This window comes from Anopheles gambiae, chromosome 2, assembly GCF_943734735.2.
Source record: "Anopheles gambiae chromosome 2, idAnoGambNW_F1_1, whole genome shotgun sequence".
Taxonomy (NCBI): Eukaryota; Metazoa; Arthropoda; class Insecta; order Diptera; family Culicidae; genus Anopheles; species Anopheles gambiae.
This window is the reverse complement of record NC_064601.1, coordinates 9,390,305-9,406,793: the sequence shown is the minus strand read 5'-3', so window position 1 is coordinate 9,406,793 and position 16,489 is coordinate 9,390,305. Positions and strand designations below refer to the sequence as shown.

General features: G+C 49.7%; 3 protein-coding genes across 8 annotated transcripts; 1 reads left to right on the top strand and 2 right to left on the bottom strand.

Annotated features, from left to right (window-relative positions):
- Positions 1-1,125: 1,125 nt before the first annotated feature.
- Positions 1,126-8,416, bottom strand: LOC1281414 (autophagy-related protein 9A). Of its 4 annotated transcripts, none has more exons than XM_061644328.1 (13): positions 8,196-8,416; positions 6,648-7,091; positions 6,393-6,570; positions 6,098-6,308; positions 5,909-6,033; positions 5,698-5,825; positions 5,427-5,611; positions 5,176-5,354; positions 4,976-5,107; positions 3,771-3,924; positions 2,574-3,691; positions 2,382-2,484; positions 1,126-2,302 (listed from the first exon to the last, which is right to left on the bottom strand). In XM_061644328.1, exons 2-13 carry the CDS (start codon positions 6,790-6,792, stop codon positions 1,979-1,981), a joined length of 2,982 nt encoding a protein of 993 aa, XP_061500312.1. In that variant the 5' UTR covers positions 6,793-7,091; positions 8,196-8,416; the 3' UTR covers positions 1,126-1,978. The 4 variants fall into 4 exon arrangements, with proteins under 4 accessions (XP_061500312.1, XP_061500314.1, XP_061500313.1 ...); XM_061644330.1 differs by lacking the exon at positions 8,196-8,416 and adding an exon at positions 7,870-8,060; XM_061644329.1 differs by lacking the exon at positions 8,196-8,416 and adding an exon at positions 7,906-8,060.
- Positions 8,417-9,209: 793 nt separating this feature from the next.
- On the top strand, positions 9,210-10,933 carry LOC1281415 (calcineurin B homologous protein 1). Its single transcript, XM_061644337.1, has 2 exons — positions 9,210-9,472; positions 10,141-10,933. Exons 1-2 carry the CDS (start codon positions 9,406-9,408, stop codon positions 10,641-10,643), a joined length of 570 nt encoding a protein of 189 aa, XP_061500321.1. The 5' UTR covers positions 9,210-9,405; the 3' UTR covers positions 10,644-10,933.
- Positions 10,934-10,987: 54 nt separating this feature from the next.
- On the bottom strand, positions 10,988-15,142 carry LOC1281416 (protein transport protein Sec23A). Of its 3 annotated transcripts, none has more exons than XM_061644332.1 (4): positions 14,942-15,125; positions 12,623-14,856; positions 12,241-12,258; positions 10,988-11,572 (listed from the first exon to the last, which is right to left on the bottom strand). In XM_061644332.1, the coding sequence occupies exons 2-4, from the start codon at positions 14,849-14,851 to the stop codon at positions 11,483-11,485; spliced, it is 2,337 nt and encodes a 778-aa protein (XP_061500316.1). In that variant the 5' UTR covers positions 14,852-14,856; positions 14,942-15,125; the 3' UTR covers positions 10,988-11,482. The 3 variants fall into 3 exon arrangements, with proteins under 3 accessions (XP_061500316.1, XP_061500317.1, XP_321324.2); XM_061644333.1 differs by having other exon boundaries at positions 14,946-15,117; XM_321324.4 differs by lacking the exon at positions 12,241-12,258 and having other exon boundaries at positions 14,942-15,142.
- Positions 15,143-16,489: the final 1,347 nt, after the last annotated feature.

Sequence of the window (16,489 nt, the reverse complement as noted above, 5' to 3'; positions counted from 1 at the left end):
CGTTGGGTGTTTGATGTATTTGGCACAAAGTACTCGACCAGACATTCTGTACGCGGTGAACATGCTGAGTCGATTCAACAAAAATCCAGGACAAAAACACTGGAACGGAGTGAAGCATGTTATGCGCTATCTTCAAGGGACTTCTAATTTTAAATTGGTTTACAAAAAAAATGTAGATTCGAAAATTATCGGTTACTGTGATGCTGATTGGGGATCTGATCCAGATGAACGAAAATCCACCGCTGGCAACATCTTTATGGCGCAAGGAGGAGCAATTTCATGGATGTGCAAGAAGCAACCGACGGTAGCCTTATCTACGTGTGAGGCTGAATACATGTCTGTATCGGCGGCGGTACAGGAAGCCTCATGGTGGCGCGGACTTTCTGCGAAACTGGCGAATGCGGATGAAGTGATTGAAATTCGTTGTGACAATCAAAGCTGCATTGCGATCGCGAAGAATGGTGGGTATCATCCACGAACGAAACACATTGATATTCGTCACCATTTCATCAAAGATGCTCTCAGCCGTGGGATTGTCACTCTAGAATATGTTAGCACGGAGGACCAGATTGCAGATGGACTTACTAAACCATTGCAACGGACTAAATTCGAGATTAGTCGCGAGTTAATGGGTATCTCTGAGGCTTGAGGAGGAGTGTTGAAGAGCAAGCCTTGAGTAAAATAGTAGGCTATGATTATTAATGTAAGATTCTAGAAATATAGTCTTGTTCCAATCAGCAACCTTTACACAGCTACTCTCTACAAAATAGCCTTACTGTTTTTGCACCGCCAACTTAAACTACTCGCCCGTACTCGACCAGACTCGTTCGAACGCTTCCAGACCGATCCGGATTGATCCAGACAGTTCCGGATTCGGAGTCAATGACTCCGCAGGCTTTCCACGCACCACATCCTTGGTCGCAAACATCTTGGGCGCATAATCCTTGGTCGCAAAATTCTTGGTCGCAAATATCTTAGTCACAAAGTACTTGGTAACAAATATCTTGGTCGCAAAATCATACCGATTCCGGAAAAATGGTATCTACCCATTACTAATCTCTATTCTATAGTTATTTTTCTTTCCATGCATGGGGACACATACAGAGACACACAGAACGCGATACATATTGAAAACGTATTAAGTTTATTTGATGCTTTTAACAAACTTATCGCGGTATCGTCGGCAATTCACAGAGTTTCACTTTGCGTCGCGTGAGTTATAGAGTTATGCTTAAAGATCAAAAGATGAAATCACACAACATCGCCTTAAAAAACAGCTTTTCACACAAAGCTTTCCGAATGTTGCTTTACTCGATGGAGCTTTCCCCTTGCTTATCTGCTGCCCGTTCTTTTTATATCACGCGCAACTCGATCCATTTGGCTATCATTTTACACACACACAGAGCGGGGCAGTGGGGATGATGATGGTGGTACGTTAAAAGTGGCCTTCATCTTTCAGAGAAGCCTTTACCAACGGCAGCGTGGTAGTAGTACAAGCAATACCATAATCATGCGTTTTTTTTTTATTTTGCTTTCCCCCGGTTTACCTTCCGTTGATCCCAGATTTAGCATTTTTTAGTAGTAGTAGTTGCCTTGCAAAAAAATGGTTTACGAACCGTCTTGGAGTAACCTTATTTACAATAGCACGCCCAACGTTGGCATCAAACTATTCACTTCGAATAGTGCTCTCTTCGTTGTGGTTCGATCGTTACGTTTTCACGTAGACGACGATTGGTAGTAGTATTTGCTAGCTCAGTATGCCTTTATCACTTTTCCAGTTCCACAGCACGCTCTGGCCTAACACACGGTTGGAGACGACAACAGTACAGACAAATCACATTCATACCTTTCCATTCCACCGATACTAACACACACACACACTCGCACCTTAAGTTCGACCTTTAACCCCTACTGCTACTACCCTTGCTCCTGGCTAAGCATCAGTTGCCGCGCTCCGTTAGACCCACTCCGCCCGGTGCTATGACTTTTTGCTACCGAGCAGCGGTGTTCGTTCGGCGGCAGCCGAACCTCCCATCGAACGGCTGCTGCTGCTGCCGGCTTCCAGCGAACCGGAAGGGCCCGCGGTGGCTTCACCACCACCGATAATACCCGGCGCAATCGTACGCAACGGGTGGCTGACTAGCGAGGGTTGAGCAACTGTACCGAACGGGCGGATCCCTCCCGGTCCCATAAACCGGGACGCGAACGTCGCCGTGGTGGTGGGACGCTGTGACGAACCGCTCGATGGTGGTGGTGGTGGTGAGCCCATATCGAGCCTCAAGCTACCACCGTGACGTCGCAACTAAAACAAAGCGAAGGGAAAGCAACAATGTGAGTGGTTTTGTGGATCCGTTTTGGCATTCAATCCTCAAGCTGCTTACGTGATTGTGATGCAACTCGTGCAGGTACAGCGTACTAAGACACATGTCGGCCGTCGTAAATTCGTACGGTGCCGGTACATTCGTGGGCAGCTCGCCATAGAGACTGTACGGAGTGAGAAAGAGAGAGAGAGCGCATTGAAAAGCGTTAATTCTACTAGAAGCATCTTCTAAGCAGGGCAAATAAATGCTCACCTCGAAAGTAATCCCGTGCGCGATCCTCCGGCCGGTCCCTCCCGTCGGGACATTCCGCCACGCGTGCTGTACACCATCCCGTCGGTGGCGTACGGTGCAGCGTAGCGGCTGCCCTCCTCCAGCTCTGGATACACTCCCATCGCCGCCGGTGCCGTCTGATCGATGCCGGGCTGCAGCACTTCCGGCATCAGTGCGGGCGGTGCACCCGCACTTTCGTCGTCATTCTCATGAATGTCCGCCAGGAAGGTGCTGCGTGCCGGCATGTTCGGCGCTACCGTGCTGGCGTCGGTTAGGTTTTGCTGCAGCATACGCTCAAAATCGTACGATTGTGGGCCGAAATGGTACTGGTGGGAGGATTGCACACCTGCACCACCGTGCTGTGCCGCGGGCTGCTGCTGCTGCTGCTGCTGCACGGTCGATGGCATCATGCCCGCCGGCCCGTAACCGGGCGTCATCGGTGGTACGGGCGAACCGAACCCACCGCCACCGAGATGCATCGACAGGCCGAGATGCTGCGAGTTGGAAAGGTTGTGTGTTTGCAGGATCGGCTGTATGATGGACGAGTACTCCGCGCCCATGCTTTCCACCGACAGCAGGCTCTGGCCCATCGCGGTCGGGTTGTGCAGGCCGAGCATCATGCCCCGCTGCCGGTTCAGATCGTGCAGCGCGTGCCGCTTGATGCCCTGCACGAACTGTTTCGCTTCCGGCGGCATCTGCCAGGTGGGATTGGTAAGGGTGAAGTGGACGAGCGACAGTTCGGTTTTGCCGTGCTCGCCCTGATTGTACTGTGCCGCCGCCGCACCGGCACCAGCACCGGCGGGGCGCACTGTTGGTCCCGCTGGTGGTGGTGGTACCCGCGCACCACCACCATCGTCGGGCGATATGAGCGGCGTTTCGCTCTCACTGTCCTTATCGTCCGCCACGACCGGTATCTGCCAGTCCGGGTTGCCGTGCTTGCGGACGTCCATCTGGGCGAAGGAACACACGTCCCCGACACCGACCACGTCCACGGTGAAGTTGCGGAAGAAGTCGACCAGCTGTTGCGATTTCGGGCGCAGATCGTACAGCAGCACGAACGGTGCAACGAGCGGGCTGAACAGTTCATTCAAAATGTACATCTGTGGAAGCAGAAAGGAGGTTTGTTAGATTTGGTCAGACAGGGTAGAAAAGGAACCTAGGGAAGTTTATAGAACGCACAATTTTCAGCTGAAAGAACAGTTCAAACTGATCACGCACGACCGAACTGTGGGCATGGCCACGCCAGACTGAGGGTAGATAGTGCACATGGGCTAACACGTTTCGCAGCAGCTGCTCCGGACACCACACCATGTTCTCGTCCGGTATAAGTGATCTGCAGTGGTCAAGGGAAACGACACATTAAAATTAGTGATGGGAAAAATGAAGATTTCATCGGAATCGATTCTGGCCAGCTCCGATGTTTTCTGGAATTGATTCCGGCTACGGAATCGGTTTCGGAATTGGTTCTGGAATCAGTTCCGGAATCGAAATCGGCTTCAGAATCGACTTCGGAATTGGTTCCGGAATCGACTTCGGAATTAGTTCCGGAATCAAAATCGGCTCCAGAATCAACTTCAGAATTAGTTCCTGTATCGGCTTCGGACATGGTTCTGGAATCGGTTCCGGAATCGAAATCGGCTCCAAAATCGACTTCGAAATTGGTTCCGGAATCATCTTCGGAATTTGTTCTGGAATCGGTTCCGGAATCGAAATCGGCTTTAGGATCGACTTCGGAATTGGTTCCGGAATCGAATTCGGAATTTGTACCGAAAACGGCTCCGGAATTGTCTTCGGAATTGGTTCCGGAATCGGCTTCGGAATTGGTTCCGGAATCGGCTTCGGAATTGGTTCCGGAATCGGCGTCGGAATCGGCTTCGAGATCGGAATCGGCTTCGGAATTGGTTCCGAAATCGGCTTCAGAATCAGAATCGGCTTCGAAACGGACTCGGTTTCGGCATCTCCATAGGAATAGGCGTTTGGGTCCAATGATGCTAAGTATTGATAGCCGTTAAGAATCAAAATTTACTTTTAAACGACCAATTATCATGGAGATTCCTGGACTGATTTTGCTTTTGAAACTTCTTATCAGTTCAATCCAAGAACTGATTCTCGTTCCCAAGCTAATTCCATTTCTGGAGTCAATGCTGATTCCGTTACCGGAGCAAATTGCGATTCCCAGATCCCGATCCCGGAATCGGCTCCGGAATCGGCTCCGGAATCGGCTCCGGAGTCAACTTTGGAATCGGCTCTGGAATCGACTCCGTAATCGGAATCGACTCCGGAATCGGAATCGATTCCAGCATCGGGTAGGTCCGATTCCGAGCTCCGACCACTAATTTAAAACAACTTTCTAATCTCCCTTTTTGCTGACAAACCATCCGTACCTCGCAATAACGCTGATCATGCCCAGAATCGTGAAGAGCGTGAGCACATGCTGCACCTGAAACACGTCCTCGTCGTAGATAGCCAGCAGCAGGATAAGGGACGCGACACCTCCAGCATCGAAGGCGATGTTTCTGTAGCGAAGAAAGGCAAACCATTATCATCCGCGCATCGTGACCGTGCACGATATCGTGTCCCGTACCTTGCTATTACGGTAAGCAGTGGCGAAGAGAACGAGTTCATGTATTTAACCGCCGGCCGGTAAGCGCGGGTCAGTCGCGCGTCCAGCTCGTGGTCGAGTTCGTTAAAATGGCGCAGGTACAGTTTGCCATACTGTGACCAGCAGCGTACACCCAGCGTGCCGGGCTCTTTTTTGATCAACTAAGGGTGGAGCGTACAAGAAAGTGGCATTAGTTAATAGTGGCTGATTGCAAAGCCGATAAACACACTCACATCGGCATAGTTGAAGAAGAAGTACATTAGCTGACAGATGAAGATGAACGGCGAGAGTATAAAGTTGGCTATGGCGACCCACAAAATCTGCTTCGACAGTTTGGCCGCCAGCTCGTTCCGCATGCTGGGCCGCTTGTACTCCTCCCGCAGGTGCCAGCTGTTCTCGAACGGTGACCATGGTCCCCCTGCGTCGGAAAAAAACGGGTCGGGGGCAGAAGTTAGCGCGTGGAAGCCAAGCCAAAGAGAAGATACGGGTAACAGACACACTTACAGAACAGTATTAGTCCTATGTTGTAGCGGAGCGCTTGACTCATTAGCACTACGTTTCCTAGCAATGGCAGCTTGGTGGTGGCAGGTAGCAGCGATTTGTTCATCATTGCTACCATATAGTTTTTAAATCTGCAATGCAAAGCAAAAGGTAAATGGAATGATCGTAATAGTACACGGAACTGACTCGATAACAGTACAACAAAAAACAGTACCTTAATATTCTATGATAAATATCTAGCTCAGTCAGTTGCTCCTTGTTGATGCTCATTTGTATCTCGGACTGCACTTCCCGGATGCACTTTTGTACCTCGTGCCACGTTAGATTGTCTAGATCGGCCTGCCAGAAGGAACGGGAAAGCACTGATAAGCACTGAACCTAACCTACCGGTCCCTCTACTTACATCCTCGATCTTGAGCGCCGTGTTGTAGAACATTTTAATGTCCCAAAATTGGAAAAATTGATAGAAGAATTTAAACAACCGAAACGTCCAGAACAAACCGGCCAGCACTAGCGCCATCCACTGGAAGGCGCCGAGGTTGGCGGCACACTCCGACACACCGATCATGGCATCGCCGAGCGAAACCTTCGACTCTTGGTCGATGATTTTGTCACTGCATTTGGTAGAGAAGAAAGCCGTGTTTGTTGAGTTTGCCCCCCAAATGACTCAGTGTAGGTAGCAGTGCAAGCGGCCTTACCGAAACAGGATCGCATAGTCGATGCAGTTGAACATGTACGTGATCAGCACCACGACAAACACGAACTGGAACAGCTCGAACAGCTTCTGCAGCATCATCACGTAAAACCCATGCTTCTGGTGGTAGATGTAGACGCGGGTGAAAAACGAATCCAAGTCCTCTATATGGTTCCATCGTGCTGAAAGGCGAAAAACAAATGCACGACATGAGTTTGCAGTTGTTGGTCGATGGTGGTCATCAGCTTTCCGCTCCTACCTTTGCTGGTCTCCGGCACGACGTGTATCACCTGCGGTGTGTCCTCTTCCTCGATCGTTGGCGAGCGTTTGTCGGCGAACGGGTTGGTGTCCTGGTTGGTCAGCGTGTCGTACGTTTTTGCGTCAAACTGTCGGCTCGTCGTCATCGTTGTGCCACCGGTGCCGCTGCTGTCGTTTCGGATGCGGAAACAGTGCGGATTCTAATTCGAGTGCCGTTCCTTGCTGCCTTTCCCTGCTGCGCGGTTTGCGGTTTTTGCTGCGCGTAGTAGTGTATTGCTCGACGGTGTCCGATTGCGTTTGGCCCGACATTCACGGCACGGTGGGGCAGCACTCTGATGCACACGGGGTTGTTTTACATTGAAAACAAACTAACAAAGTACAGCACACTGCGCTCCCTGCCCTTCATCTAGTAGCGCGGGCAGAATGGCGTCGCATCGGGCAGCATCTACGCGAAGAGAAAGAGGGAGAGAAAAGAGACGATAAGATTTTGTTAATGCAAGCACAAATTTTGTTTACATTTGTTCACGCTTGAACAAATGTGGAACATCGTGTCTGGGATGGAGGTAACACGTCTTTTAATATCAAACGAAAACTCGCACGTGTTTGCACGGTGAGATTAGAAGGCTTGGGCTAGGTGATGGGTGTTGGGACGCAGATTTGCATTGTCCAAAGATGACTAGACTCGCCCCTTTTATGCGTCACTGCTCTGTATGTGCTTCTGGGCTTTTGTTAAAGTAGGCGCAGAATGGAACCACTGCTTCAACATGCTCGCCCACAGAATAATTACACTAAATCCCGTAGCGTGCAACATTCGGTTCCAAAATTCGATTGTTTTTGTTGTTTTGCGTTCAAACAAAACACCACAGGTGTGACACACTATTTTTCTGTGTCGCTGGTCACAAACGCACAAGGACACAGCAAGGGGACATCCACACGCGCGCACGTTCAATGTTGTTATGCTGATGCTGATGATGATGGTGATGGTGATGATCGCACCACCACCTGTCTCGCTGCCAGCTGATTTTCATTCGCCTGCTTTGTGACTGGCTCTTTTGCAACGCGTTTTAACACACTTTCGCACCCAACAACCCTTCCGGGGGCTTCCGCCATCCGCGGAACCAAGTGCGTTGGAAAGCATGCCGTTCGCTAGCCGCAAATAGTTTACATTGTGTGCAGTACATTTATTTCTATAAAGGTTGAACGACATTCGAAAGGAAATGCACCTGCGAGCGAAGGAAAAGCATCGTGCATCGCAATACCTGGCGCTGGGCGAAATCGGGGTTTTCTTGTGCGTATGGCGTAGTTACACTATTTCCACATCGCACACACACACCAACTCGCACCCCACTACCTTGCAAGCATTCTTCTTGCCGATCGAACGTCCACTATCTTCACATTCTCGAAACAAAGAAACACAACAACGGACGGGGGGCGCGATGTCTGGATTTTTTTTTTTTTTTTTGCTCGTGCTCACAACTCGTAACAGTCGATCAAAGGTTTGATTTTGTGGAGGTTTTTGCACGGGCAGAACTTCTTGTTGTTTACATACCAATAGAACAGCAGTGGGACGACAACTTCGTCCAAGCAACCAGGGGCGGTTTTGCGGGAATCGGGCTATTTACAATGTCTCTGCTGACCGTCCTTGTGCCCGACGGTATGCTGCGAGCACTTATCGAAATCAAACAACATCGCTTTTGCGACTCGCAGTAATTCTCATCGTTTTTTTTTTCTTTCACCCTTCCACCTGTTTTGGATTAAAAATCTCAGGTAGTGGAAAAGGGTCTTTGGGAGATCGCCATAGTTGAGGGACTAAACGTCATTTTAAAACCGTTGACCATTGGTTTCCGCCAAGGTGGATAATAGAAAAGGTGTCTTCTTAGCGTTTGGTATGTTGCCATTTTGAGATTCAGTTTGACAGAGGTCGTTTTTTTTTACGCGGTTTTCTAAATTTGACAGTTCTTTGAGCAAATTGTACTGATTTGACACATTCATTGTAAAATGCCAAATAATTTCTGTTTTGTTCGTATGTTAAATACTAATTCAAAATGTTCAAAACTGTTATATGAAGTCAGAATCATCAAAAAAAGTGGAGCGCCGTTTATCCGGGTACCTTTTATCCGGCTTTCCGTTTATCCGTGCTGTTGAAAAGTGACAGTTCTATACAAAGGTGACATTGCGTTATGAGGAGGATATTTGAAAGCGGTTTAAAGAGAACATTGTTGTAATAAAAAAACACTATAACTCATGGCAAATTTCAAATATTCTCATTGGAAAAACATGAAGTTAATTAAAACTGGGTTATTTTTATCAGAAAATAAGATAATTTTCCAAAACCTAATCCGGACTTGGTGATAAAATATAGCACCCGTGTTATTCGCTTATCCGGGCGAGGTCAAGTCCCGAGAAGCCCGGATAAACGGCGCTCCACTGTATATTGTATCGCAAAAATGTGGTAAATAATTTATATCAAAAAATATAAATAAATGTAAACAACGTTTGAATCCTGGGGACCTTACGTCAAGTGACGAGTTGTCAAAATGCTCTAGATTCCACCACCTGATCTTATTAATGCACCTTGGTTTTTACCCGTGTTGTCAACAGACAGTGGTGAACAATCGAGCGAAGAGGCAGCAAAAACAGAAGCAGTCGCAGTTTGCTAGAAGTTTTCCAGTCGTTCGTGCGGTCGTTTTCGGTTCTCTTCTCGTTGGTCAAAATTGTTGTGTTTTCCCCAAGACCAAGTGCATTTTAGGACAAACAGTATGGGTAACAAATCGTCCCTGTTGCTGCGTGAGGAGGAGATTGCCCAAATCCACGAGGAGACTGGCTGTGAGTAGCGTCGGAAATGCAAGCGGCCAGCAAGTTTTTTTTGCTTTACTTGCAGTGTGCAAACATCGATGTTGCGTTGGAGAACCTTGAGATGCGCACGGTGTGTGTATGTGTGTTTGCGGAACAGCCCCGTGGCCGCAGTGTGTGCAACGTAATTAGAAAAAGTCAATCATCCGCCCTCGACAAGGAGGCTCCGTAAGAATTAGAGCACCAGCGGCACACTTTCCGTTCGTTCCATTTTATCTAGCTTACCTTCATTTACCCAAGTGCTCGTAATTAAACACGGGTGCGATAAGCGCACGCTAGGGTGTGCACGGCCACGGTGCTCGTTGAGCAATAGGATGTGTTTAGACGTTGAACCTTAGCAACGCTCCACGGGCACGGACACACGGAGCAGATAATTAAAGGCTTTCTCAGCGCCGCACGTCTGATTGCAATACGATTGCACGGAAAGGGACTACGTCATTGGGTGCGGGGTTTTGCGCGTGTCGCTGCATACTTGGATTGTCTGAGTAAGGGGTTGTAAAAAAAACAACACACACACACAAACCGTGACACTAACAACGTTTCTCTTTATTGTGTTTATCTCTTTTGGAATTGTTGTCTGCCAATTTCTATCTAAAAGAATACCTGCTAAACGCCTGTTTCTTCAAATTTTCCACCCACAGTTACACCAAACCAGATAGAGCGGCTGTACTCCCGCTTCACCTCGCTGGATCGCAACGACTGCGGTACGCTTTCGCGGGAAGACTTCCTGCGCATTCCCGAGCTGGCGATCAATCCGCTGTGCGAGCGCATCGTGCACTCCTTCTTCGCCGACAGCAACGACGATCGGGTCAACTTCCGCCAGTTCACGCGCGTCCTCGCCCACTTCCGGCCGATCAAGCCGAACAAGGAGAACCGGCTGAACAGCCGGGAGGAGAAGCTGCGGTTCGCCTTCAAGATGTACGACCTGGACGACGATGAGACGATCTCGCGCGACGAGCTGCTCAACATCCTGCAGATGATGGTCGGGGCGAACATTAGCCAGGACCAGCTGAACAGCATCGCGGAGCGCACGATCGTGGAAGCGGACACGGTCGGCGTGGGCAAGATTTCGTTCGACGACTTTTGCCGCGCCCTGGAGCGCACGGAGGTGGAGCAGAAGATGTCGATCCGCTTCCTGAACTAAAACCAGGGGGGGGCAGATGATGAACGAGCAGCTAAGATCAACAGCTAAGACCGCAACAATGGTGTGTGTGGGAGTGGGTTTGCTTCCTAATTCCAGAGCATGTAGATAATAGGTAGACAATGATTTCAAGAGGCACAAAACTTACTTCTTTTTGCTTCTTTTGGTGAACAATTGTGAACACCATTTGAAGGACACCGGTATATATTAATGAACGATGGGATGAGGTGAATGTAAATAGGCATTGAAGGAATGGGAATAAAGATGGATTGCTAAAAACCAAACAAACAAAAGGTGGCCGCCTGCTGTATTCGGTTATAGTTAATCGCACCAAAAAATCGCTCCAGTTGCTTAAGTGCAGCAGCATTACGGATTTCTACACTTTATTGGTTTAGTGTGAGCGGGATATCAATCAGATGATCGTGTACTTCAACCCTTTGCAAAGCAAAATCAAGCCCATGTCACATCTAAACTGAACTTCGTACAAAATTACCTTTAGCTACTACATATCATAAACTGTCTGCAACTTGTTGCTAATTTTGCCCAAATTTTAAAACAAAAATCAAACCAATGCTTACATATATTGCCTTGCCACCACGCACACACTGTCGCAATGACGACCGTGCCGCCCCGTGGCCCGCATACTCCTCTGTTATAACATCGATAAATATATATATACTGCTTATGTGGTGAGTAGTGCTACACCATACACCACCCCGTTGACTGCCGTTTCTCTTTGCCACACCAGCGGGAAGGCTGTTCAATTTAACAACACTTAATTGAAGCGCACTGAGAATTGGTTGCCTCTGCTCCGAGGGGATGGATGGTGACGTGCGCATCGTTTACGTTGTCGACGATACGGCCAGTTTCTTCAGATGCTCCATGAACACTTGCAGCGACACGTCGTCCGTAAGCACGGGCGCTCCACCGTCCTAGATAAGGGGTTGATTTTGATTGATTAAAGAAGATGGGAGAGAAAGAGAGGGGGAGAGCACGATAAAAGATTACAATCATTTGTACAGTTTTGGGACAACATATGTGCTTTCTGTTAGAGGTTAATGCATGTTTTCTACATTTTATCCAATGTACATTGTACATTGCTGAAACGATGAATCATTTTCTTAGACTTCAATTTAATTGTGTACAGAATCAGTTTGGTTTAGGGTGAACTTTTTGATCCTCTTGTATCTTAAGTTTTAATTTTCATTTAAAATTTCCCATTTATGTTCAGTCTTAAACGTGAAGATAAGTTATATCTTACATTAAGATAAGGAGGAGAAACGTGTAGTTAAAAAAAACCATATCGTCCCTGATAACAAAACTCCTTTATCTGTTTTTTCCTTCCCAGAATCCCAGAATAATTCTGAATGTTAGCTTAATCCTCTTCCCATAATTAGTAATGCGAATGAAGGAATCCCGTAGTTAATACTGATGGTTGTGTGTGTGTGTGTAGAATGTACATTGTGCTTTTGTGCGACCAGCCCATCAACCAGAGAGAAAGAGAGAGAGTACAGTACACCGGTAATTATGAACAGTTTTGTTACAATACTTTAAGAAGTAATTTAAGAAGTAAACAAAAAAAGTTTCAAAAAATATCTACCGCACTCGGTACCGCCATCTGCCAATGTGTGTGTATATATGTGTTGAAACGTAGAGTTTCGGTACGTGGGGAAGGTAGGAAGACAACCGAGAGGCGAGAGATCGAGGTCCACGTGTGGAGGCAATGAGGTGGTTCGTGATAAGAATAAAGTTGTGTGTCCGCGCACGGCCCCGTCGGGTACGTCGAAGGCGGGTCGTATAACCGCGTTGAGACAGTGTGATCAATGGAGACATATGATCAATGTTGCGTTTGCAATTCAATCGTACAACAACCACACACAAATACATACAAAAAAGAGCACACGGGGGAATACAAAGGGAATATTAAAGAATCGTTGTTTGTTGTTGTTAAACAGCCTGTTTTCACTCGGCACGACACTTACCTGCCCGTACGCGTACATGTTGTTGTGGGTTTGCGACGGATTCACCTTCGACAGCAGGAACCGAGCCTGCGAGCCGCCCTGCTCGGTGTCGATGTACCGGGGCATCGGGAACCGGGTCTGCAGGATGTCTTGCGCGTCGTCCACCGGGGCCTGCAGCAGCTGCTTGAAGTTCTCGTACTCGGGCATGTCCTGGTACTTGTCCTTGCGCCACTGGGCAATGGTTTCGCCGTGGAAGATCAGTATCTGGAAGAACGTGTCCATCAGCAGGATCCGGTCCGGCTGTATGGAGGACGTGTCTAGCAGCACCGGTTCCGGCGGCCCGTTGAACGAGTACGAGTACAGGATCGGCTGTATCATGATCAGCGACTGGGTCAGATCCTCGCGCATCAGCATATGCCGGTAGAAGGTCGTTTCGTCCGGGCTGTTGTTGAACACCTGCAGGAACTGCGAGCGGCGCAGATGGTACATGAACTGCGGGAAGAGCGAAAAGTTCTCCGCCAGCCGGAAGCTGTTCGCATCGTCCTTGCCGTACTCGCCGAACTTCTGGCACAGGCGGATCAGCTGCCGATCGACCCACCGCAGCGTGTCGGGCCCGTCGTCCGACTCGGCCCGGTACACGACCATGCGCGACATGAGCACGGCGGCCGCCTCCTGATCGAACCCGGCACTGATCATGTGCAGGTTGGCGGTCGCGTCCGCCCAGCTGCGTGCGACGGTCGTCACGCGAATGCGTCGCTGCCCGCTGGAATGTTGGTACTGCGTGATGAACTGCAGGCAGCCGCGGCCACCCTGCGGTATGGGGGCGGCGTGCTGGTTGGCCACCTCGAAGAAGAACGCCATCGTCGTGTTCGGCGTCATGGTGCACAGCTTCCACTGCACCGTGTTGCCCATGCCGATTTCCGTGTCCGACACGGACGCGTTCTTCACGTTCAGCGACACGCACGAGCCGATACCGCCCTCGATTTTGAGCTCGCGCGAACACTTGATCTCGAGCGTGCCGTTGAACGCCATCTTCAGCTCGGCCTTCTGGTCGGCGGCAAACACCCGCTGGTACGTTTGCTTGAACAGCGACGAGTTGAACGAGTCGCCCATCACCATGTGGCCGCCGGTCGAATTGCAGCACTGCTTCATCTCCATCAGCCCCGTCTGGTCGAGGGCGCACGAGTAGATATCGATGCAGTGCCCGTTGGTGGCGGTGCGCAGCGCCAGCGCATCGTAGTGTTTGATCGCCTTCTTCATGAACTTGGCATTGTCCTTCTGGATGTCGTGGTGCGAGCGGATCGGGTGCTTCAGCTCATCGTCCACCACCTGACCGGGGCCCTGGGAGCAGGGCCCGCCGACGAACAGCATGATGCGCCCGCCCGTGTTCGGGTAGGTGCACTCCAGCAGCCCGACCGCTATCGAGAGGGCCGCCCCGGTCGAGCGCAGGTACCGCTTGCCCTGCGGCACCGGCCACGGGTCGCGCTGCAGCTCGCCGAGCAGATCGGTCAGCGCCATGTCACACTTGTGCAGCGGCTGCAGGAATCGGTTGGCTGGCGGGGCGGGTGGTGCGGCCGCACCCCGCATCGCCTGCTGCTGCTGGCCCGGCTGCTGCGGGCCGGGCCCGCGCCCAATACCGAGCATGTCCTGGATTTGCTTCGCGCTCAGGTCCTTCGTGCCGCGGAACACGTAGCTTTTCGAGCAGCCCTCCGTGCCGAGCTCGTGCACCTGCACCATCTTGCCGAAGGTGATCAGCCCGACCAGCGCGTTCGCGGGCAGCAGGCTGAGCGACATCTGCAGCGAGTCCTTCAGCGCGGTCAGCTCCTCCTCGTCCATGCACGTGTCCACGACGAACAGAAACACCGGCGGCATGCAGGGCGCACGGGTGATCGTGTACTCGATCGTGCTGAACCCGGCGATCAGCTCGGCCGGCTGGTGCTGCTCCGAGATGGCGGCATACTGCGGCGGGAACGGATTGCGCTGGAAGCAAAAGTTGCACACCCACAGCTTCGCCCGGTAGTCCACCTGGCAGAGCGGGTTCAGTATCGCCCGACACGTCTGGCGCGTGCACACGACCGGATCGTACAGGATCGGGGGTAGATCCGGGCGCTCCTTCAGCGGCTGGTAGAGACATCCGAGCGGTACGACCAGGCGCGTAGAATCGATCCGGCTCGAAGGCCACACGTTCCACGTGAACCGGATACCGTCCCGGTCTTCGTTTTGCTGAATGAATTCCTCGTACGTCGTCATCGTGCCTGTGCGGAAGAGCGATACAGATACAGCGATGCTGAGCAAAACCAGCTGAGGAAGGCTTAAAGTATACCCTGTCAAAGCACTTACCAACCGCCGTACGAGAATGGTCGATACTCTAGAAACTGTTTCCAGCAGTTTTCACACACAAAAGACCGTAGTTTCACAACTAAAACATATTAAAAAGTGTGCGCATTCACCAGTCCGTGCTTCCGTGACCACCAACAAAACCACGTAAACTTGCGACGGCCGAACACGTCACTTCGCCCGTGCGTTTTCGCCCGCTCGTCAATTTTGACGTTTCAGGGGTGCTAAAATTTGGATTATTGTTTTGGTACATAAACAATGACTTTTAAGTTTTAAATTTAAATAAAATGAGTCTTGTTTAAATGTTTGGAACTGAATTTGATCATTTAATTACCAAATAAAAAGAAATCTGTTTAGAAAATGCATCCATCATGCTGATTCGTACTTCTAGTTGGAGTATAGAAAATATCACCGTTGTAACGACCAAGCGTTTTACGGTTGGCGGAAGGTTAATTGGCCGTTTTAATAAGATTTAGCACAATTCGGAAGAGCACACAAATAATTATACGCAGAAGTCAGTGGCTTACGTCTGTTTCGTTCAATGTCGCGCCAAGAAGAGAGCTTTATTCTATGACAGTTCATCTAGCACACCGGGTGCTCCAGCGGTCAAGGTATAACGCGTTTATACCGCTGCGTTCGGGGTTCGGGTTGAGTGCACAGTGGGCGATATTAGTCCGGACGTTACAGCTCGGCTATCCTGAACAATAAATTGCCCTCAATTTCCTAATCACTGGACTCGGTCCAACGTCGCAACTTATTCGCTTCTAGAACCCCATCGTAGGGTAGTTGTGTGAGTTGACATCCTTCTACATCGCGTACCACGTACCTATCATGGGGCAACACTTTATGGATGACGTAAGGTCCCCTGAATTTAGGATTGAGCTTCTTATTACCGCTATCGGTCGTATCAGAGTAACGTATAGCCACTAAGTCACCTTCCTTATAGCACTGTGGTGGTTTGTGCTTTTTGCTAAAGTATTCCTCATTCTTCCGTTGAGACTCTTCTATGTTTTCTAACGCTTTAGCCCGAATGGCTTCTAAGTCCCTAGAGGCTCGATCAAATTTCTCATCCAGGTATTCGGCTAACTCGTCTGGAACTTTACCGCGTTGCTCGACACCAAAGAGTAGGACAGAGGGGCAGAAGTTCGTAGATGTGTGGACGGTATTGTTTAAAGCGTATTCGGCTGACCGCAACTTGGATACCCAATCGGTCTGGTCTGGAGCATCAGATAGTTTGCTAAGGATAGGACGCAACACACGGTTCACCCGTTCTACCTGTCCATTGGCTTGTGGGGATCCGGTGGCGTTGAGGACATGGCTAATGTTATGCGATTCCAAGAAGTCCTCAAACAAGGTGGAGGTGAAACAAGTAGCTCGATCGCTAACAATCCGCCTAGGGCGGCTATAGTAAGACATATATTGGGAAAGGGCAGAACACACTTCCTTCGCATTAGTTGAGGAGGTTGGGTAAAGTTTAGTTAATTTAGTGAAAGCATCGATAACAACAAGTATATACTTCTTGCGTAAGGAAGAACTAGGGAGCGGACCTAA

Bases quoted from the DNA above. Each gene is read 5' to 3' on its own strand.
- LOC1281414 (XM_061644328.1), bottom strand. From the start codon at position 6,792: ATGACGACGAGCCGACAGTTTGACGCAAAAACGTACGACACGCTGACC. The intron at 6,309-6,392 runs GTAAGGCCGCTT...TACCAAATGCAG, and splicing joins GACTATGCGATCCTGTTTCG to TGACAAAATCATCGACCAAG. The intron at 2,303-2,381 runs GTAAGCAGCTTG...GCTTTGTTTTAG, and splicing joins ACGAGTTGCATCACAATCAC to TTGCGACGTCACGGTGGTAG.
- LOC1281415 (XM_061644337.1), top strand. From the start codon at position 9,406: ATGGGTAACAAATCGTCCCTGTTGCTGCGTGAGGAGGAGATTGCCCAA. The intron at 9,473-10,140 runs GTGAGTAGCGTC...TTCCACCCACAG, and splicing joins AATCCACGAGGAGACTGGCT to TTACACCAAACCAGATAGAG.
- LOC1281416 (XM_061644332.1), bottom strand. From the start codon at position 14,851: ATGACGACGTACGAGGAATTCATTCAGCAAAACGAAGACCGGGACGGT.